Below are 22,744 nucleotides of genomic sequence, written 5' to 3'. Positions count from 1 at the left end.
CCAAAAAGACTATTACTAAAACGGAACAGTTCTTCATGATGGCCTTTCCCTTACGGAACGGGCAAGGCATCCGACGAACTGATCCACATGGCCTCAGCATTGGAACAACTGGCGAACATAACGGCAGCAGAAGCCAGGGAAACTGGACAGGCACTGGCTGAGGTCTCAGCTGAGCTAGTAGCTGTCCGGACCGTGGCATTACAAAATCAACTGGTTTTGGATTATCTGTTAGCCTCGCAGGGAGGAACGTGTGCTCTTGTAGGTCAGGAGTGCTGTACTTATATTCCAGATGGCTCTGAAAATATCACTAACCTGGCCGACCATAATAAGAGACAGGCTGATGAAATTCAAGAGATTGGCAGTGAATTTCATGACTATAACCCGCGAGGATTGTTGGGTCACGGATTATTTGATTGGATCTTTAAGGCCTTCATTCTACTACTACCAATGCTACTGGAGATTGGGTTGCTTGTGTCAATGCATTTTCAATCGAGTCATGGATATCCCTATTTAACTTGTTGTCATGATATGACAAAAGGAGGGAATGTGATGTTGTACGAATTAAGTAATGGCATGATGGGAAAACTGGTCAACTATTCGGTGCAATGTAAGAAAAGCTGACCTAAAGCATGAATAAGATCAGAGAAGGTCAAGCTATTCCAAAATGCCTGACCTCTGTAATTTCTGATAAGGCTAACTCGTCATAACCCAAGGCGGTATGAATAAGACAAGATAAGGAATGGATGCGTCTCCTCCGACCTTTTAATGTTTTATCAAAGGACAAGATAATGGTATGAGGGATGAGACAAAGAGTCCGAGAAGATTAACAGGTCAGCAGGATAATGGCATTGTTTACGTTTCTACTTCCGATCGAATTCCTGACTAAGCTGTAGTCACGCAATCTTGATAATGATAATGTATAAATACTGAGCTGATTCTCTGTAAAAAAGCGGACTTGGGAAGGAATCAGCAGTGGTAGTAACTGCTCTCTGACCTCAAGTTTCAGCCATTACACTGCATGCAGTCTCTTCGTAAATAAAGCCTTGCTATTTTGCCATAACGGGCGTTGTTGAATCTTTCTACTACAGTCCAGAAGCATTTGACTCAGTGAATCATGAGATCCTGAGGATTGTGTTTCAGAGATTTGTAAGAAACTTTCTGGCTGTGGTGTAAATGGAGAGCTGGGAGATGAGGAATGAACAAGGAGCTGGAACCGGAGCTGGAACCGGAGCAGGAACCGAAGTTGGAACCGGAACAGGAACCGGAGCTGGAACCAGAGCTGGAACCAGAGCCAGAGCAGGAACCGGAGCCGGAACTGGAGCCGGAACCCGAGCAGGAACCGGAGCCGGAACTGGAACAGGAACCGGAGCTGGAACCAGAGCCAGAGCAGGAACCGGAGCCGGAACTGGAGCAGGAACCGGAGCCGGAACCGGAGCCGGGACCCGAGCAGGAATGCAATCTGCTCGCCCTCGGATAACTCAGCTGGCTTCTAACGTCGCCACAGCATGCTGGCAAATTGAAGCTGAGGTGGTTATTTTATGTGTTAATTTATTTGGAAATAAACATATCATTATCTACATTGTTTAATTATTATACACTTGCAAAACTGTAAGTAATCACTTTGCAAAAACGTTAATTAAATGTTTTGCACAGAAACACAGGCAAAAATAATTAGGTTTTTTAGTAAAAGTTACAAACTGAATTGTTGGTGAAACAGTGAAATAAAATCGAAATAGTCAGGATGCCCCTGGGAATGGGAAAAGGAGAGAAAACTCTGGCGAATCTCAGCGGGTCTGACACTGTCCCTGGACAGAGGGACAGAGTTCCCAGCCCGGCAGTGACTCAGGGACAGAGTTCCCAGCCCGGCAGTGACTCGGGGACAGAGTTCCCAGCCCGGCAGTGACTCGGGGACAGAGTTCCCAGCCCGGCAGTGACTTGGGGACAGAGTTCCCAGCCCGGCAGTGACTCGGGGACAGAGTTCCCAGCCCGGCAGTGACTCGGGACAGAGTTCCCAGCCCGGCAGTGACTCGGGGACAGAGTTCCCAGCCCGGCAGTGACTCGGGAAAACAAGTGTTTCATGGTAGCTTCGCACGTTGCAGCTGGTCTAGAAACCAGTTTACATTTGTTGGGACGGCGAGGAATCAATCATCTGGTTGGACAAAGGGATTTCCCGCTTGTGGACACACTGGCCCAGGTGGGAATTGTGGCACAGAGGGGTTTTATTTGTTTATGGGGTGTGGGCGTCGCTGGCCAGCATTTATTGCCCTTCCCTAATTGCCCTTGAGGGGCAGTTAAGAGTCACTCACATTGCTGTGGGGTCTGGAGTCACGTGCAGGCCAGACCGGGTAAGGACGGCAGATTTCTGTCCCTAAAGGACATTAGTGACCCAGGTGGGTTTTTACAACAATCGACAATGTTTCATGGTCACTGTTAGGCTTTTAATTCCAGATTTTTATTCAATTCAAATTTCACCACCTGCAGTGGGGGGGGATTTGAACCCAGGTTCCCAGAGCATCACTCTGGGTCTCTGGATCACTCTGGGTCTCTGGATCACTCTGGGTCTCTGGATCACTCTAGGTCTCTGGGTCACTCTGGGTCTCGGGATCACTCTGGGTCTCTGGGTCTCTGGATCACTCTGGGTCTCTGGGTCACTCTGGGTCTCTGGGTCACTCTGGGTCTCTGGGTCTCTGGGTCACTCTGGGTCTCTGGGTCACTCTGGGTCTCTGGGTCTCTGGGTCTCTGGGTCTCTGGGTCACTCTGGGTCTCTGGGTCACTCTGGGTCTCTGGATCACTCTGGGTCTCTGGGTCACTCTGGGTCTCTGGATCACTCTGGGTCTCTGGATCACTCTGGGTCTCTGGGTCACTCTGGGTCTCTGGATCACTCTGGGTCTCTGGGTCACTCTGGGTCTCTGGATCACTCTGGGTCTCTGGATCACTCTGGGTCTCTGGGTCACTCTGGGTCTCTGGATCACTCTGGGTCTCTGGATCACTCTGGGTCTCTGGGTCACTCTGGGTCTCTGGATCACTCTGGGTCTCTGGATCACTCTGGGTCTCTGGATCACTCTGGGTCTCTGGATCACTCTGGGTCTCTGGGTCACTCTGGGTCTCTGGATCACTCTGGGTCTCTGGATCACTCTGGGTCTCTGGGTCTCTGGGTCACTCTGGGTCTCTGGGTCACTCTGGGTCTCTGGGTCACTCTGGGTCTCTGGATCACTCTGGGTCTCTGGGTCACTCTGGGTCTCTGGATCACTCTGGGTCTCTGGGTCACTCTGGGTCTCTGGGTCACTCTGGGTCTCTGGATCACTCTGGGTCTCTGGGTCACTCTGGGTCTCTGGGTCACTCTGGGTCTCTGGGTCACTCTGGGTCTCTGGGTCTCTGGGTCACTCTGGGTCTCTGGGTCTCTGGGTCACTCTGGGTCTCTGGGTCACTCTGGGTCTCTGGGTCTCTGGGTCTCTGGGTCTCTGGGTCACTCTGGGTCTCTGGGTCACTCTGGGTCTCTGGGTCACTCTGGGTCTCTGGGTCTCTGGGTCACTCTGGGTCTCTGGGTCACTCTGGGTCTCTGGGTCTCTGGGTCTCTGGGTCACTCTGGGTCTCTGGGTCACTCTGGGTCTCTGGATCACTCTGGGTCTCTGGGTCACTCTGGGTCTCTGGATCACTCTGGGTCTCTGGATCACTCTGGGTCTCTGGGTCACTCTGGGTCTCTGGATCACTCTGGGTCTCTGGGTCACTCTGGGTCTCTGGATCACTCTGGGTCTCTGGATCACTCTGGGTCTCTGGGTCACTCTGGGTCTCTGGATCACTCTGGGTCTCTGGATCACTCTGGGTCTCTGGGTCACTCTGGGTCTCTGGATCACTCTGGGTCTCTGGGTCACTCTGGGTCTCTGGATCACTCTGGGTCTCTGGATCACTCTGGGTCTCTGGGTCACTCTGGGTCTCTGGATCACTCTGGGTCTCTGGGTCACTCTGGGTCTCTGGGTCACTCTGGGTCTCTGGGTCACTCTGGGTCTCTGGGTCTCTGGGTCTCTGGGTCTCTGGGTCACTCTGGGTCTCTGGGTCACTCTGGGTCTCTGGGTCACTCTGGGTCTCTGGGTCTCTGGGTCACTCTGGGTCTCTGGGTCACTCTGGGTCTCTGGGTCTCTGGGTCTCTGGGTCTCTGGGTCACTCTGGGTCTCTGGGTCACTCTGGGTCTCTGGATCACTCTGGGTCTCTGGGTCACTCTGGGTCTCTGGATCACTCTGGGTCTCTGGATCACTCTGGGTCTCTGGGTCACTCTGGGTCTCTGGATCACTCTGGGTCTCTGGGTCACTCTGGGTCTCTGGATCACTCTGGGTCTCTGGATCACTCTGGGTCTCTGGGTCACTCTGGGTCTCTGGATCACTCTGGGTCTCTGGGTCTCTGGGTCTCTGGGTCTCTGGGTCTCTGGGTCTCTGGGTCTCTGGGTCACTCTGGGTCTCTGGATCACTCTGGGTCTCTGGGTCACTCTGGGTCTCTGGGTCTCTGGGTCACTCTGGGTCTCTGGGTCACTCTGGGTCTCTGGGTCTCTGGGTCTCTGGGTCTCTGGGTCACTCTGGGTCTCTGGGTCACTCTGGGTCTCTGGATCACTCTGGGTCTCTGGGTCACTCTGGGTCTCTGGATCACTCTGGGTCTCTGGATCACTCTGGGTCTCTGGGTCACTCTGGGTCTCTGGATCACTCTGGGTCTCTGGGTCACTCTGGGTCTCTGGATCACTCTGGGTCTCGGGATCACTCTGGGTCTCTGGGTCACTCTGGGTCTCTGGATCACTCTGGGTCTCTGGATCACTCTGGGTCTCTGGATCACTCTGGGTCTCTGGGTCACTCTGGGTCTCTGGATCACTCTGGGTCTCTGGGTCTCTGGGTCTCTGGGTCACTCTGGGTCTCTGGATCACTCTGGGTCTCTGGGTCACTCTGGGTCTCTGGGTCTCTGGGTCACTCTGGGTCTCTGGATCATGAGCCCAGTGACAATGTCACTGCGCCGCCACCTCCCCTACCGCGTTATTGTTGCAGGACCCACACACGCAGGACCCACACACGCAGGACCCACACACGCAGGACCCACACACGCAGGACCCACACACGCAGGACCCACACACGCAGGACCCACACACGCAGGACCCACACACGCAGGACCCACACACGCAGGACCCACACACGCAGGACCCACACACGCAGGACCCACACACGCAGGACCCACACACGCAGGACCCACACACGCAGGACCCACACACGCAGGACCCACACACGCAGGACCCACACACGCAGGACCCACACATGCAGGACCCCCCCACATACATACACCCGCCCCCGCATACATACTCCCCCCGCATACATACACCCCCCTGCATACATACACCCCCCGCATACATACACCCCCCCGCATACATACACCCCCCGCATACATACACCCCCCGCATACATACACCCCCCGCATACATACACCCCCCGCATACATACACCCCCCCGCATACTTACACCCCCCTCATACATACACCCCCCCGCATACATACACCCCCGCATACATACACCCCCCGCATACATACACCCCCCGCATACATACACCCCCCCGCATACATACACCCCCCTCATACATACACCCCCGCATACATACACCCCCGCATACATACACCCCCCGCATACATACACCCCCCGCATACATACACCCCCCGCATACATACACCCCCGCATACATACACCCCCCGCATACATACACCCCCCTCATACATACACCCCCCGCATACATACACCCCCCACATACATACACCCCCTTACATCCTGATCTTCTACATACATCGTCCAACCCTCAGACACACAGACAAACCCAACAGTAGACCACCCCATTGTGCTCATTACCCAGTGCAATATTCTTCACTCCCATCAGTCAGTCAGACTGGGGTCTGGAGCCAGTTTCTTGGGCTGAGTTTTGACGGGACATTTCTCCTGTGGGATTGCTCCAGTGCAGGTTGAGGGAATGGTTTGATTGGTGATGGACTGGCGATGTCTTCACCCGAGTCATCGCTGGAGAGGGTACACACTTGCCCACCATCCCCTCGCTGCTCTTGGCATCTCACAGTCGTTAGTTTGGAATCCAAGGAAAGTGTTCGTCCGCGGGGAAGTGGCTTCCCTGAATCGGTCTTTGAGAAATCCGGGACATCCCAGGTCTTGGCGGTGCTGGTAACTGCTGCAGAGTCATCAGAAAAGGCAGCAACGTGTCTGCAGACTGTCTTGGGAGAGTTCTCAAAGAGGACGTACCAGGGCGGACAAACCAAGCCAGCATCTCCTCCCACAGACTGGGCGAGCCAGACAGAGACATCATCACCCGGAGAGTCAATAGCTGCAAAACACAGAAAATACCCTTCAATCCAACACAAAACAAGGCAAATCTTCATTTAGATATCATTACCCCGTGGGGACATCAGAGATCAGATTATGTCAGGGTGGAGAGAGAGAGAGAGAGAGAGAGACACAGAGAGAGAGAGAGAGAGAGAGAGAGGGAGAGACGGGGAGAGAGACAGAGAGAGAGAGACACACACAGAGACAGAGACAGAGAGAGAGGCGGGGAGAGAGACAGAGAGAGAGAGAGAGAGAGAGAGAGACAGAGAGAGAGAGAGAGACAGAGAGAGACAGAGAGAGAGAGAGAGACAGAGAGAGAGAGAGAGAGAGAAAGGGAGAGACGGGGAGAGAGACAGAGAGAGAGAGAGACAGAGAGACGGGGAGAGAGAGACAGAGACAGAGAGAGAGAGAGACACACAGAGACAGACAGACAGAGAGACGGGGAGAGAGACAGAGAGAGAGAGAGAGAGAGAGAGAGACAGAGAGAGAGAGAAAGACAGAGAGAGAGAGAGAGACAGAGAGAGGGAGAGACGGGGACAGAGACAGAGAGAGAGAGAGAGAGAGAGACGGGGAGAGAGAGACGGGGAGAGAGACAGAGAGAGAGAGAGAGAGAGAGAGAGACAGAGAGAGAGAGAAAGACAGAGAGAGAGAGAGAGACAGAGAGAGGGAGAGACGGGGACAGAGACAGAGAGAGAGAGAGAGAGAGACGGGGAGAGAGACAGAGACAGAGAGAGAGAGAGACGGGGAGAGAGACAGAGAGAGAGAGAGAGCGAGACACACACAGAGACAGAGAGAGAGAGAGAGAGACGGGGAGAGAGACAGAGAGAGAGAGAGACGGGGAGAGAGAGACAGAGACAGAGAGAGAGAGAGAGAGAGACGGGTGTCGTGTTGGGTGTTCCGATGCACAAATGATCCAACACGGCTGTAGATGGTACAACTCTGTTTTATTGTCTTAACAATGACAACTACTAACTGCTGGCTGAGGTTCGTGCTTCACCAGCTAACCTGTGGACCCAGCCCTATCACTATCTTGGTGAGGCACTCAGCACATGGTCTATGTCTGAGTGGCGCGCTGTGAGCTCTGTGCTCTGAGCTATCTCCTGGTAGAATGGGCGGGAACTGTGGTGTTCCCTGTTTTATAGTGCGTGTGCTCTCACTGGTGATGGCTGCGATGTTATGTGTGTGTTGGTTGGTCCAACTGCCTGTCCATCAGTGTGTGTGTGATTGCACCATGATATGCTGATCTAAATATCATAACATCCCCCCCCCCCTTTCACAAGGATATGTGCCGACATGCTAATAAATAGAAATGTGTACTGAGTGCATCTGAGTATGTGTGTGCAATATTTACAACATGTACATGAGGCTAAACTATATACAGAGGAAGGTGTCAGGTGCAACAGAGCAACGAGGTTGTACCACGAACAAAACCAGTGCAATCAGCAAAAGACGAGAGAAAACTTCTGGAACAATGAACGACAAGAAAAGAAACTCGTTAACAGTACTGTAAAACAATTCAGTGAGTCCAATGTGCGAACAGGCTCATAAGTCAAGTCTCTCAGGTGGGCGACGAATTTGGGTTGACCGCCTCAAGGGTGGGTCAGGATCCACCGGCTGAGGAATGGGCCTGGCCACGGGCGAGAGAGGAATAGGCAGATTGTCAGGAAGCTCCACGAAGTCGACATCAGGGACAACAGGAGGGCGTGGCACCGGTGCATGATCTCGTAGCGAGCGCGGAACCAGACGAAGGGCCCGCCGATTACGGCGGCAAATGGAGCCATCAGGCATGCGAACCAGGAACGAGCGGGGAGCCACGTGGCGGAGAACCTCAGCAGTTGCCGACCAGCCACCCTCCGGTAGGTGTATGCGGACGTTGTCTCCAGGCGCCAGGGCAATGTAGCCAGTTAAAATGGCTAACTCCCGATTTAGAATGGCCAACCGCGATTTAAAATGGTGAACGGAAAAGGCTGATGGGAAAATCAGCCAACAGGACTCAAACAGACAGCTGCAGTTAAAACTGTGTATTCGCCTCTGGGGAGGCCAGACAGAATTGATACCTGCAGCCAACAGCATAACAACACCCCAGCCACCTGAATATTAATTAGCAATCCCCGGGAACAATGTGCAACAAATTAGACACACAAAGCCAACCCAGACTTTTCGGCGCCAGCAGGAGCCAACACAAAGAGAGGTGAACGATCACCCCAAAACCGCCCATCGATCAGGGAACCGCTCCAGTATTGGAGAAATCGAACCAAGTGATTGGGACAAAGTCCAATCACTTGGAACCAGGTACCGGGTACACCCCGAAAGGCGGGAAGCCCCTGGGGACTATAGGTATAGAGTCCAAGTTCAAATCAGCCCCTTCTTCATCCTTCCGCACCCTTTGAGACCCTTCTGCTGACCTTCTGCAACAACCACTCAAATCTTAAGTCTTGCTTCAACGCTCGCTACGAGACAGGCACTCCTAGCTATCGATCTGGATAGTCAGAGGCTTTTCCCCAGGGTAGAGGGGTCAATTACTAGGGGGCATAGGTTTAAGGTGAGAGGGGCAAGGTTTAGAGTAGATGTACGAGGCAAGTTTTTTACGCAGAGGGTAGTGGGTGCCTGGAACTCACTACCGGAGGAGGTAGTGGAAGCAGGGACGATAGGGACATTTAAGGGGCATCTTGACAAATATATGAATAGGATGGGAATAGAAGGAAGTGTAGAAGATTGTAGTTTAGTCGGGCAGTATGGTCGGCACGGGCTTGGAGGGCCGAAGGGCCTGTTCCTGTGCTGTACATTTCTTTGTTCTTTGTTCTTTGTTCTTTGATCTGTACCAGCTTTGAATCCCGCAGGCTCAGAACCCATACGACAGGCCATTCGTTTCCCTGACCTGGTGGGCCATTTCCAAAGTTAAGTATTGGCCTGTTAGTTGTAGGAAGTAGCTTAGAAGCAGAATTAATGTATAAGTATTGATTACTGTATATAGTAAATGTGCGTTGATTTAACTCTTACTAAGCGGTGTGTTGGATTATTGATCATTACTCGGACTTGAACCACGTGACGGTATCAGAAAGATACCTGGTGACTCAAGAGCAAAGGTGACAGAACAAGAGCAATTTAACTAAGGCAAAAATCAGCAACAGCAGGAAGATCAGTCGCCCGAGCGTCATGTGCCACCTTCTGCTGAGCACGCTGTTGTTGCATCCTTCACAGTACTGGAGCATGGTCGGGGTCAGGAACATGAATTGACGGCACAGTGGTCCTGAGGGTGCGACTCATCATCAGCTGGGCTGGTGAGAGGCCCGTGGACAGTGGGGCCGAGCGATAGGCCAGCAGGGCTAAACAGAAGTCAGATCCCGCATCAGCAGCCTTGCAGAGAAGCCGGTTCACAATGTGGACGCCCTTTTACGTCTTGCCATTCGACTGAGGATGCAGAGGGCTGGACGTCACGTGTGTGAAGTTGTATGAAGTGGCAAAGGAAGACCATTCTTGGCTCACAAAGCAAGGCCCGTTGTCAGACATGACGGTGAGCGGAATTCCATGGCGAGTAAAGGTTTCTCTGCATGCCCGGATGACAGCTGATGACGTCGTGTCGTGCAGGCGTATGACCTCCGGATAACTTGAGAAGTAGTCAGTCAGAATGATGTAGTCCCTGTCGAGCGCATGAAAGAGGTCCTCATCCACCTTCGCCCAGGGGGACGTGACCAACTCATGGGGCTGAAGTGTCTCAGGGGGTTGCGCCGGCTGAAACCTCTGGCAGGTGGGGCAGTTGAGCACCATGTTGGCGATGTCGTCGCTGATGCCCGGCCAGTACACAGCTTCTCGGGCCCTCCGCCTGCACTTTTCAACTCCGAGATGGCAATTGTTCGAGGACAAGCCTGTGCATGTTGCGTGGGATCACGATCTGGTCCAACTTCAAGAGGACACCATCAATGACGGCCAAGTCGTCCCGGACGGTGTAAAATTGTGGGCACTGCCCCTTGAGCCACCCCTCCGTCATGTGGCGCAACACACGTTGTAGAAGGGGGTCAGCCGCAGTCTCACAGCGAATGTGGGCCAGACGTGCGTCAGTGGCCGGCAGATTGGCCGATGTGAAGGCTACTTGTGCGTCGACCTGACAAATGAACCCCTCCGAGTCGGGCGGTGTGTTGACAGCCCTGGACAGAGCATCTGCGATGATGAGATCCTTCCCAGTGTAGACAAGTTGGAAGTCGTACCTCCGGAGCTTGAGCAGAATGCGCTGGAGGCGAGGGGTCATATCGTTGAGGTCCTTCCGAATGATGCCGACCAGGGGCGATGGTCGGTCTCCACAGTGAACCGCGGAAGACCATACACATAGTCGTGGAATTTGTCGATGACAGTCAACAGGCCTAGGCACTCCTTCTCAATCTGCGCATAGCACTGTTCTGTGGGGGTCATGGCCCGCGAGGCATAGGCGACCGGGGCCCATGATGCGGTGTTGTCCCGTTGCAGGGGTACCGCCCCAATGCCGGACTGGCTGGCGTCACTTGAGATCTTTGTTTCCCGTGTGGTATCGAAAAACGCCAGTACCGGGGCGGTGGGAGCTTGACCTTGAGCTCCTCCCATTCACTCTGGTGTGCGGGCAGCCACTGGAATTCCGTTGTCTTTTTGACCAGGTGGCGAAGAGCAGTCGTGTGCGAAGTAAGGTTGGGAATGAACTTCTCCAGGAAGTTGACCATCCCGAGAAAACGCAGCACTGCCTTCCTGTCTGACGGCTGCTGCATGGCTGCGATGGCTGCCACTTTGTCGGCATCCGGCTGCACACCCGACCGGGAGTTGTAGTCCCCAAAAAACTTTAGCTCAGTCTGGCCAAAAGCAGGCCCTGATCTCGTATCCGTGCAAAGACACGCTGGAGACGACTGATGTGCTCCTGTGGTGTGGTGGACCAGGTGATAACATCGTCTACGTAGACGCGTACCTCTTCGATGCCCTCCATCATCTGTTCCATGATTCGATGGAACAACTCGAAGGCCGAGATGATGCCGAATGGCATCCTATTGTCGCAGTATCTGCCAAATGGAGTGTTGAAAGTGCACAGCTTCCAGCTGGAGTGATCCAATTGAATCTGCCAAAAACCCTTTGAGGCATCAGGGGCGTCATTCTCCGACCCCCCGCCGGGTTGGAGAATCGCCGGGGGCTGCCGTGAATCCCGCCCCCGCCGGTTGCCGAAGTCTCCGGTACCGGATATTCGGCGGGGGCGGGAATCGGGCCGCGCCGGTGGCGGGCCCCCCCCGCTGGATTCTCCAGCCCGGATGGGCCGAAGTCCCGCCGATAAATTGCCTGTCCCGCCGGCGTGGATTAAACCACCTTTTGAACGGCGGGACAAGGCGGCGCGGGCGGGCTCCGGGGTCCTGGGGGGGCGCGGGGCGATCTGGCTCCGGGGGGTGCCCCCACGGCGGCCTGGCCCGCGATCAGGGCCCACCGATCCGCGGGCAGGTCTGTGCCGTGGGGGCACTCTTTCCCTTCCGCCTCCGCCACGGTCTCCACCATGGCGGAGGCGGAAGAGACTCCCTCCACAGGGCATGCGTGGGAAGCTGTCAGCGGCCGCTGACGCTCCCGCGCATGCGCCGCCCGGAGATGTCATTTGCGCGCCAGCTGGCGGGGCAACAAAGGCCGTTTCCGCCAACTGGCGGGGCGGAAATTCCTCCGGCGTCGGCCTAGCCCCTCAATGTTGGGGCTCGGCCCCCAAAGATGCGGAGCATTCCGCACCTTTGGGGCGGCGCGATGCCCGTCTGATTGGCGCTGTTTTGGGCGCCAGTCGGCAGACATCGCGCCGTTTCGGAAGAATCTCGCCCCAGGTTTGGTGAATATTTTTGCCCGAGCCATTTCACTTGTGATTTCTTCTCGTTTGGGTATGGGGTAGTGTTCCCTCATAATGTTGTTATTCAAATCTTTTGGGTCGATACAGATCCAGAGCTCGCCGGAGGGCTTCTTGACGCACACCATGGAGCTGACCCATGGCGTTGGCTCCGTGACCCGGGAAAGCACTCCTTGGTCCTGCAGGCCCTGCAGCTGCTGCTTGAGGCGGTCCTTGAGTGGTGCTGTGACCCCACGAGGTGCGTGAATGATCGGGGTGGCGTCCGGTTTGAGCCGTATTCTGTACGTGTCGGGCAGTGTGCCCATGCCCTCGAAAACCTCCTGGTTGTGCGCGAGGAGTGAGTGGATCTGCGCCCTAAAGTCTGCATCCGGGAAATCGGACGTGCCTTCTGGAGACAGAGTGTGTACCCGCTGAACGAGGTGGAGGATCTTGCACACCTGTGCGCCTAACAGAGAGTCCTTCGAGGATCCAACTATTTCAAAAGACAGTGTGGCTTTATGTGAATTGTGTGCAACTTCAAGCTGGCAGGACCCCGTGGCCGGAATGACATTTCCGTTGTAGTCAACCAGCTGACAGTGGGATGGCAGAATCGGTGGTTTAACCTTCAAGGTCTGGAAGGCTGACCATGCGAGGAGATTGGCGGAGGCACCAGTGTCCAGGCGAAATGTGATCAGTGATCGGTTGACCGTTAGGGTGGCACACCACTCATCGCCCGGATCAATGCCGTGCACTGGCAGCGGCTGGTGGTTCCAACTTGGGGACATCCGGTTCTTGTGGATTACCGCAACGCGGAAGGGCTCCCTGTCTTCGGTATCGCTGGTCTGCATACTGTCTGGATATGACTCAGTGTAGGGGGCTGAATCGCCCGCACGTCCCTGCGAGGCTGGCGGAATTGTTGGGAGTTGGCAGGTTGAGCTGCTCGACAGCAGGCAGCGTAGTGACCCATCCTGCCACAGCGGAGGCATTGTCGCGCTTTGGCCGGACATTGCCGCTGAAAGTGGGCAGAGCCACAGTTGCCGCACATTGTGACGTCATGGCGTTTGTTGCGTTCGTTGCACCACCGCGCATGCGCGGTGCGGTCCTGCGTAGAGCGCGCCTGCGCATCACGTCCTCTCTGCGTCAACGTCCCCTCTTTTGGCAAGTACAAGCGGGAGGCCTCGGAAAGTGCGCGAAATGGCTGCCCTTGTCCGGGCCGCGGGCCGGGAGGAACTCGATCGACTGAACATAAGAACATAAGAACTAGGAGCAGGAGTCGGCCATCTGGCCCCTCGAGCCTGCTCCACCATTCAATGAGATCATGGCTGATCTTTGTGGACTCAGCTCCACTCTGCGGCCCGTACACCATATCCCTGAATCCCTTTATTCTTTAGAAAGGCATCTATCTTTTTCTTAAAAACATTTAAAGAAGGAGCCTCAACTGCTTCACTGGGCAAGGAATTCCAGAGATTCACAACCCTTTGGGTGAAGAAGTTCCTCCTAAACTCAGTCCTAAATCTACTTCCCCTTATTTTGAGGCTATGCCCCCTAGTTCTGCTTTCCCCGACCAGTGGAAACAACCTGCCCGCATCTATCCTATCTATTCCCTTCATAATTTTACATGTCTCAATAAGATCCCCCGCATCCTTCTAAACTCCAATGAGTACAGTCCCAGTCTACTCAACCTCTCTGGACCCGCTCCGCCTCGTAGGACCCGAGCCGTGGCGTTTCGGCCGCCTGGATTTGGGAGTACCGGCTGGTCGCGTTCTCGTGGAGGACGCAGGTCTCGATGGCAGTCGCTAGGGTGAGGTGCTTTATTTTAAGGAGCAGCAGGCATAGAGTGTCCGAGATTACCCCAAAAACTATCTGATCCCGTATCATGGAGTCGGAGGTGGCCTCATAGCCGCAGGACTGAGCGAGGATACGGAGGTGTGTCAAGTAAGATTGGAAAGGATCACCCTTACCCTGCAGGCGCTGCTGGAAGAGGGACCTCTCGAGGCTCTCATTGATTTCCACGTGAAAGTGTTCCTCGAACTTCAGAAGCACCGTCTTATATTTTGTTTTGTCCTCACCTTCCGCGAATGCCAGGGAGTTGCAGATGTGGATGGCCTGTTGCCCCGCCGTGGAGATCCCGCTGGATATCCAACACTGTCCATTCCGCTGGATGTCCGACACTGTCCATCCCGCTGCATATCCGACACTGTCCACCCCGCTGGATATCCGACACTGTCCATCCCGCTGGATATCCGACACTCTCCATTCCGCTGGATATCCGACACTGTCCATCCCGCTGGATATCCGACACTCTCCATTCTGCTGGATATTCGACACTGTCCATTCCGCTGGATATCCGACACTGTCCACCCCGCAGGATATCCGACACTGTCCATTCCGCTGGATATCCGACACTCTCCATCCCGCTGGATATCCGACACTGTCCATCCCACTGGATATCCGACACTCTCCATTCCGCTGAATATCCGACACTGTCCATCCCGCTGGATATCCGACACTGTCCATTCCGCTGGATATCCGACACTGTCCATCCAGCTGGATATCCGACACTGTCCATCCCGCTGGATATCCGACACTGTCCATCCCGCTGGATATCCGACACTGTCAAACCCGCTGGATATCCGACACAGTCCATCCAGCTGGATATCCGACACTGTCCATCCCGCTGGATATCCGACACTGTCCATCCCGCTGGATATCCGACACTGTCCATCCCGCTGGATATCCGACACTGTCCATCCCGCTGCATATCCGACACTGTCCATCCTGCTGGATATCCGACACTGTCCATCCCGCTGGATATCCCACACTCTCCATCCCGTTGGATATCCGACACTGTCCATCCCGCTGGATATCCGACACTGTCCATCCCGCTGGATATTCGACACTGTCCATCCAGCTGGATATCCGACACTGTCCATCCCGCTGGATATTCGACACAGTCCATCCAGCTGGATATCCGACACTGTCCATCCCGCTGGATATCCGACACTGTCCATTCCGCTGGATATTCGACACTGTCCATCCAGCTGGATATCCGACACTGTCCATCCCGCTGGATATCCGACACTGTCCATCCCGCTGGATATCCGACACTGTCCATCCCGCTGGATATCCGACACTGTCCACCCCGCAGGATATCCGACACTGTCCATCCCGCTGGATATCCGACACTGTCCATCCCGCTGGATATCCGACACTGTCCATCCCGCTGGATATCCGACACTGACCACCCCGCTGGATATCCGACACTGACCACCCTGCTGGATATCCGACACTGTCCATTCCGCTGGATATCCGACACTGTCCACCCCGCAGGATATCCGACACTGTCCACCCCGCTGGATATCCGACACTGTCCATCCCGCTGGATATCCGACACTGTCCATCCCGCTGGATATCCGACACTGTCCACCCCGCAGGATATCCGACACTGTCCATCCCGCTGGATATCCGACACTGTCCATCCCGCTGGATATCCGACACTCTCCATTCCGCTGGATATCCGACACTCTCCATCCCGCTGGATATCCGACACTGACCACCCCGCTGGATATCCGACACTGACCACCCTGCTGGATATCCGACACTGTCCATTCCGCTGGATATCCGACACTGTCCACCCCGCAGGATATCCGACACTGTCCATTCCGCTGGATATCAGACACTGTCCATCCAGCTGGATATCCGACACTGTCCATTCCGCTGGATATCCGACACTGTCCATCCCGCTGGATATCCGACACTGACCATCCCGCTGGATATCTGACAATGTCTATTCCGCTGGATATCCGACACTGTCCATCCCGCTGGATATCAGACACTGACCATCCCGCTGGATATCCGACACTGTCTATTCCGCTGGATATCCGACACTGTCCACCCCGCTGGATATCCGACACTGTCCATCCCGCTGGATATCCGACACTGTCCATCCCGCTGGATATCCGACACTGTCCATTCCGCTGGATATCCGACACTGTCCATCCCGCTGGATATCCGACACTGTCCATCCCGCTGGATATCGGACACTGTCCACCCCGCTGGATATCCGACACTGACCATCCCGCTGTATATCCGACACTGTCCATCCCGCTGGATATCCGTCACTGTCCACCCCGCTGGATATCCGACACTGTCCATCCCGCTGGATATCCGACACTGTCCATCCCGCTGGATATCCGACACTGTCCATCCCGCTGGATATCCGACACTGTCCATCCCGCTGGCTATCCGACACTGTCCATCCCGCTGGATATTCAACACTGTCCATCCCGCTGGATATTCGACACTGTCCATCCCGCTGGATATCCGACACTGTCCATCCCGCTGGATATCCGACACTGTCCATCCCGCTGGATATCCGACACTGTCCACCCCGCTGGATATCCGACACTGTCCACTCCGCTGGATATCCGACACTGTCCATCCCGCTGGATATCCGACACTGTCCATCCCGCTGGATATCCGACACTGTCCACCCCGCTGGATATCCGACACTGTCCATCCCGCTGGATATCCGACACTGTCCATCCCGCTGGATATCCGACACTCTCCATCCCGTTGGATATCCGACACTGTCCACCCCGCTGGATATCCGACACTGTCCATCCCGCTGGATATCCGACACTGTCCATCCCGCTGGATATCTGACACTCTCCATCCCGCTGGATATCCGACACTGTCCATCCAGCTGGATATCCGACACTGTCCATCCCGCTGGATATCCGACACTGTCCATCCCGCTGGAAATCCGACACTCTCCATCCCGCTGGATATCAGACACTGTCCATTCCGCTGGATATCCGACACTGTCCATCCTGCTGGACATCCGACACTGTCCATCCCGCTGGATATCCGACACTGTCCACCCCGCTGTATATCCGACACTGTCCATCCCGCTGGATATCCGACACTGTCCATCCCGCTGGATATCCGACACTGTCCATCCCGCTGGATATCTGACACTGTCCATCCCGCTGGATATCCGACACTGTCCATTCCGCTGGATATCCGACACTGTCCATTCCGCTGGATATCCGACACTGTCCATCCAGCTGGATATCCGACACTGTCCATTCCGCTGGATATCGGACACTGTCCATCCTGCTGGATATCCGACACTGTCCACCCCGCTGGATATCCGACACTGTCCATCCCGCTGGATATCCGACACTGTCCATCCCGCTGGATATCCGACACTGTCCATCCCGCTGGATATCCGACACTGTCCATCCCGCTGGATATCGGACACTGTCCATCCCGCTGGATATCCGACACTGTCCATTCCGCTGGATATCCGACACTGTCCATCCCGCTGGATATCCGACACTGTCCACCCCGCTGGATATCCGACACTGTCCATCCCGCTGGATATCAGGCACTGTCCATCCCGCTGGATATCCGACACTGTCCATCCCGCTGGATATCCGACACTGTCCATCCCGCTGGATATCCGACACTGTCCATTCCGCTGGATATCCAACACTGTCCATCCTGCTGGATATCCGACACTGTCCATCCCGCAGGATATCCGACACTGTCCATCCCGCTGGATATCCGACACTGTCCATCCCGCTGGATATCCGACACTGTCCATCCCGCTGGATATCCGACACTGTCCATCCCGCTGGATATCCGACACTGTCCATCCCGCTGGATATCCGACACTGTCCATCCCGCTGGATATCCGACACTGTCCATTCCGCTGGATATCCAACACTGTCCATCCTGCTGGATATCCGACACTGTCCATCCCGCAGGATATCTGACACTGTCCATCCCGCAGGATATCCGACACTGTCCACCCCGCTGGATATCGGACACTGTCCATCCCGCTGGATATCCGACACTGTCCATCCCGCAGGATATCCGACACTGTCCATCCCGCTGGATATCTGACACTGTCCACCCCGCTGGATATCGGACACTGTCCACCCCGCTGGATATCGGACACTGTCCATCCCGCTGGATATCCGACACTCTCCATTCCGCTGGATATCCGACACTGTCCATCCCGCTGGATATCCGACACTGTCCATTCCGCTGGATATCCAACACTGTCCATCCTGCTGGATATCCGACACTGTCCATCCCGCTGGATATCCGACACTGTCCATTCCGCTGGATATCCAACACTGTCCATCCAGCTGGATATCCGACACTGTCCATCCCGCTGGATATCCGACACTGTCCACTCCGCTGGATATCCGACACTGTCCATCCAGCTGGATATCCGACACTGTCCATCCAGCTGGATATCCGACACTGTCCATCCCGCTGGATATCCGACACTGTCCATTCCGCTGGATATCCGACATTGTCCATCCCGCAGGATATCCGACACTGTCCATCCCGCTGGATATCCGACACTGTCCATCCCGCTGGATATCCGACACTGTCCATCCAGCTGGATATCCGACACTGTCCATTCCGCTGGATATCCGACACTGTCCATCCCGCTGCATATCCGACACTCTCCATCCCGCTGGATATCCGACACTGTCCATCCCGCTGGATATCGGACACTGACCATCCCGCTGGATATCCGACACTGTCAATCCCGCTGGATATCGGACATTGACCATCCCGCTGGATATCCGACACTGTCAATCCCGCTGGATATCGGACATTGACCATCCCGCTGGATATCCGACACTGTCCATCCCGCTGGATATCCGACACTGTCAATCCCGCTGGATATCAGACACTGACCATCCCGCTGGATAGATGAAAATTATTCATTTAGTTCCTCGCTGATTTCCTCTGGCTCAACACATAGATTCCCCCACTGTCCTTAAGTGGTCCAATTCTTTCCCTGGCCACACTCTTGCTTTTTACATATGCATAAAAATCTTTGGGATTCACCTTAATCCGACTTGCCAAGATCTTTTCATAACCCCTCCTCGGCCTCCTAATTTCCCGCTTCTGTACCTTCACACTTTCTTTACACTCCTCAAGAGTTTCGACTGTCCCCACCCTTCCAGGCTTTCAAAAGTCTCCTTTCTCTTTTTGACAAGGTTCACAATATCCCTCGTTATCCAAGGCTCCCTAAACTTCCCATACATATCCTTCGCTCTCTCAGGAACGTGCCTTTCCTGAAACCTAATCAACTGTCGCTTGAAAGACTCCCACATGTCCGATGTTGATTTGCCCTCCAACAGCACCCAATCCAAATTCTTCAATTCCTGTCCAATATTATTGGAAATGGCCTTTCCCCAGTTTAGCACCTTAACTCCTAAAGGAGTTCAGTTGCATAGACTGTTTGGAGATGCTCTTTCCAGAAAGAGTTGGAGGGAAATCTGATAGCAATATCCAAAATAGTGAATGTTTTTGATAGAGTAACTGTATCGAAGAGACAACAGAAGTCAGGTGGCAATGGTTTGTCTGTGATACAATTCTGCCAGTCCTGGTTAATCAGACAACAGCAAATTGAGAAACACAGAGACACAAAACCAGCTCCGACTAGGTATGTCTGAGATGCAGTTTGCTTTGCCTGACTGGGGGAGAGCAACATTGAGACGGAATACTTCACCTAAGAACAAACAAAGAACAAAGAAATGTACAGCACAGGGACAGGCCCTTCGGCCCTCCAAGCCCGTGCCGACCATGCTGCCCGACAAAACTACAATCTTCTACACTTCCTGGGTCTGTATCCTTCTATTCCCATCCTATTCATATATTTGTCAAGATGCCCCTTAAACGTCACTATCATCCCTGCTTCCACTACCTCCTCCGGTAGCGAGTTCTGACGAATGTGATATAAAATAGTTACTTTAGAGATACTAGTTAATGTAATGTAGAAATAAGCCACTTTGATTCTGGCAGTTAGGGACAAAGGGGTTTGAGACCGCATGGAAAAAGCAGGAAGAGGTGTGTCTATGAGGGTGATGCTGTATTGATAGGGGCCAGAGAAAGGGATTGGAAGTGAGCCAATCAGAATAGATCGAACAGGTCAGGAGGGACATAGGCTGACCTATGTCCGTCGAGTATGTGAAACTTGATACCATTTGAATTGATTTGCAGAGATCCCTTTGTTTCTTTGTTCAGTCGCTTTCTGGGATGTAGGAAACTGGATGTCTCTTATGTTTCTATGAAATGAATCAAGCTTGCAAGCTAAATAAATAACTTCTTTTTACGTGCGAATCCATCTCAACTTTTATTGAGGCCAGACTGACAGAGAAAGAAATTTGGGGATCAACATTTGGTGCCGAAAACCGGGATTTCTCAGGGCGATCCTGATCCAACTGCGAAATCAGAATTAGACTGATTATGAACAGGAGGATGGGGAACAAAGGGCCCTCAATGTAGAACTGGAAAATGACCGCGCATTGATTGTTCCCCTCTTCTTATCGTCTGATTAGTCTGGTCACTCGCGGTTGGCACAGAAAGACCGCCTCGACGAAATCACAGGTCAGTCTGGGGATTAGCACTTTAATTGATGGGATTTCATATTGTTGTTTCGGCTTGGGTTAGGGTTTTGGGCTGATGGGACTTCATTAATGAAGGTTCAGTCTATTATAAGGGTTCAGAGGCTGATGTGACTTCATTAATGAAGGTTCAGTCTATTATATGGGTTCAGGGGCTGATGGGACTTCAATAGATGGAGGTTCAGTCCAGTATAACTGTTTTTAAATCTGAAGATGGTTCAATTCTATGTGTGAGTGTTTTAAATATATAGTTGATTAAGCTAAAATTGTCTCCTTGGACTGTAAAATTCCGAGGTCTAGTTGAGATTGTGAGGAATGCTGCATATTGGTTGAAGCAGAAGTCTCTCAAAGGGTTAACAGCAGCAGGCGGAGTAGAAAACAGACAGTGCTTCTCACTCAGGCTTTGAGATAACAGCAGCAGCCGTAGTGTAATCGGATACCTTTCCTTTGAGTCAGTGAACACCAGCAAAGTTACGTTTTGAATTAATTAAAGGAAACCAGTGGGTTTCTCCACCTCTTTGATAAAAGTTATTATTTTCGAAAGCAATTGATTGAAATTGCCAGAATCTTAAGTTTTACTTACTTGAAATAAGGTTTATCTCATTTTATCTGGAGATTAATAGAAACTTAAAGAAGATCATGGACACCATTTTAAAAAGTGTCAATCTGGAGATGATAGTTGATTTTGCTAATACTTATGATAGTTGATTTTGCTAATACTTATGTGTATGTAAAAGAGAAAAAAAACTTGTTAAAAGAAAAATTGTTAAGATAAAGAAATAATTAAGTTGTAAATGTTATACAAGTTTGTGTTAAGCAAATTGTAAATTTAGTTCTGAGTTGAGATCAGAGCTAAGCTTGCAAGTTGCAGTAATTCAATTTGAATTTTCAAACATTTTTAAGTTTAAAAAAAAAGAGAGCAAATAGAGAAAAGAAGGACACAGATCTTGAATGCGTTGAATAGCACATTTCAAAGGCCCATAAATCTTTCTGTTATCTTAGACCTAAAACCTAGGAAGATTGAAGAGCCAGAGGAATGTCTGGAGCGTTTTAATGAAATCTACCGGGGGCAGTCAGGCGATTTGCTGTATCAAAATGGTCAGAATTCCCCTCAATACTGTGCTATGTTAATGCATTGCCTACCACCTTCTGTGGTTACTGCTGTGAAATGTAATAACATGAATTGGACAGAGAACGACCCTTCCCAGATGGCAAGGGCAGTCAGATTTTACTGGAAGGAGGGTGTAGGCCAAGAAGGAGGCTCAGTTACAAAGGTTAAGACTGAGTATGTAATGAAAAAGGATGATCTGCGACCCCAACAAGCGGCAGAAATGGTAGTTTACCAGCAGGAGCTCCAATATAGTGACTTTGGGTGGGTGGATCAGCGAAGAGGAGGATGAGACAACAGTGCTATATTTCTATCACCCCCCAGTGGTGGACGTTAGACGTTGAACAGTCACTGCATCACGTTACCCTGGCCTATGACAGAACTGGACGAAACAGGGAGTTGGAGGACAAATACCGGCCATTACTTGAGAGCGAATGGCCAGTCAAGGTTACAGCCACAGTCACGGGAAAAGAAGGTACAGCCGATTTTGTTACAATATCACCACATTTATGGCCACAGTCAGCTTCGGTAAGCCCTCATATTACACGTCAGGTCCATGACCAGTACCATGCCAGGGATATGGGGCGAATGGTCAGCATCTTACCGCAGCTCGTCAGAATAGGTATGAGATATACCTTTTGAACAATCCACGTCTGACATTTAAATACTGTACCACTATCAATCCAGCCTGTTTTCTTAGTGGTCCCCCTGTCCATGAAGACGCACCTGGCCACGACTGTTTAGCCTTGATTCAGGAAACTACCACAATAAGGGGCGATTTGAGTGACATTTCGTCAGAACAACCTGACATGATTATGTGTGGTCAAATATCCCACCGGGGTTTAGTTAATGACCTACTGCAGGCCCTCCTTATGCCCGCGCAGATTTCCGTTATTAAATGCGCTGCCCACACAAATGGTACAACCCCAGTTGACGTTGGTAATGAACGAGCAGATTGTGCAGCGCGGACAGCCGCGCAAATTCAGCAAGTGATGGTGCCTAAGATGTTAAGTCAGACTAAACAATCTACTATGAATATGTC

General features: G+C 52.9%; 1 protein-coding gene across 1 annotated transcript in view; it reads right to left on the bottom strand.

Annotated features, from left to right (window-relative positions):
- Positions 1–5,781: 5,781 nt before the first annotated feature.
- LOC140409372 (rhotekin-like) overlaps positions 5,782–22,744 on the bottom strand; it is a 297,698-nt gene continuing 280,735 nt past the window's right edge. The window contains exon 12 of the mRNA XM_072497817.1: positions 5,782–6,348. Within this exon, the coding sequence (XP_072353918.1) occupies positions 5,900–6,348 (449 nt within the window). The 3' untranslated portion in view covers positions 5,782–5,899. The remainder of the gene's footprint in view (positions 6,349–22,744) is intronic.

This window comes from Scyliorhinus torazame, chromosome 3, assembly GCF_047496885.1.
Source record: "Scyliorhinus torazame isolate Kashiwa2021f chromosome 3, sScyTor2.1, whole genome shotgun sequence".
Classification (NCBI taxonomy): Eukaryota; Metazoa; Chordata; class Chondrichthyes; order Carcharhiniformes; family Scyliorhinidae; genus Scyliorhinus; species Scyliorhinus torazame.
This window is presented reverse-complemented; position numbering and strand designations above follow the sequence as displayed.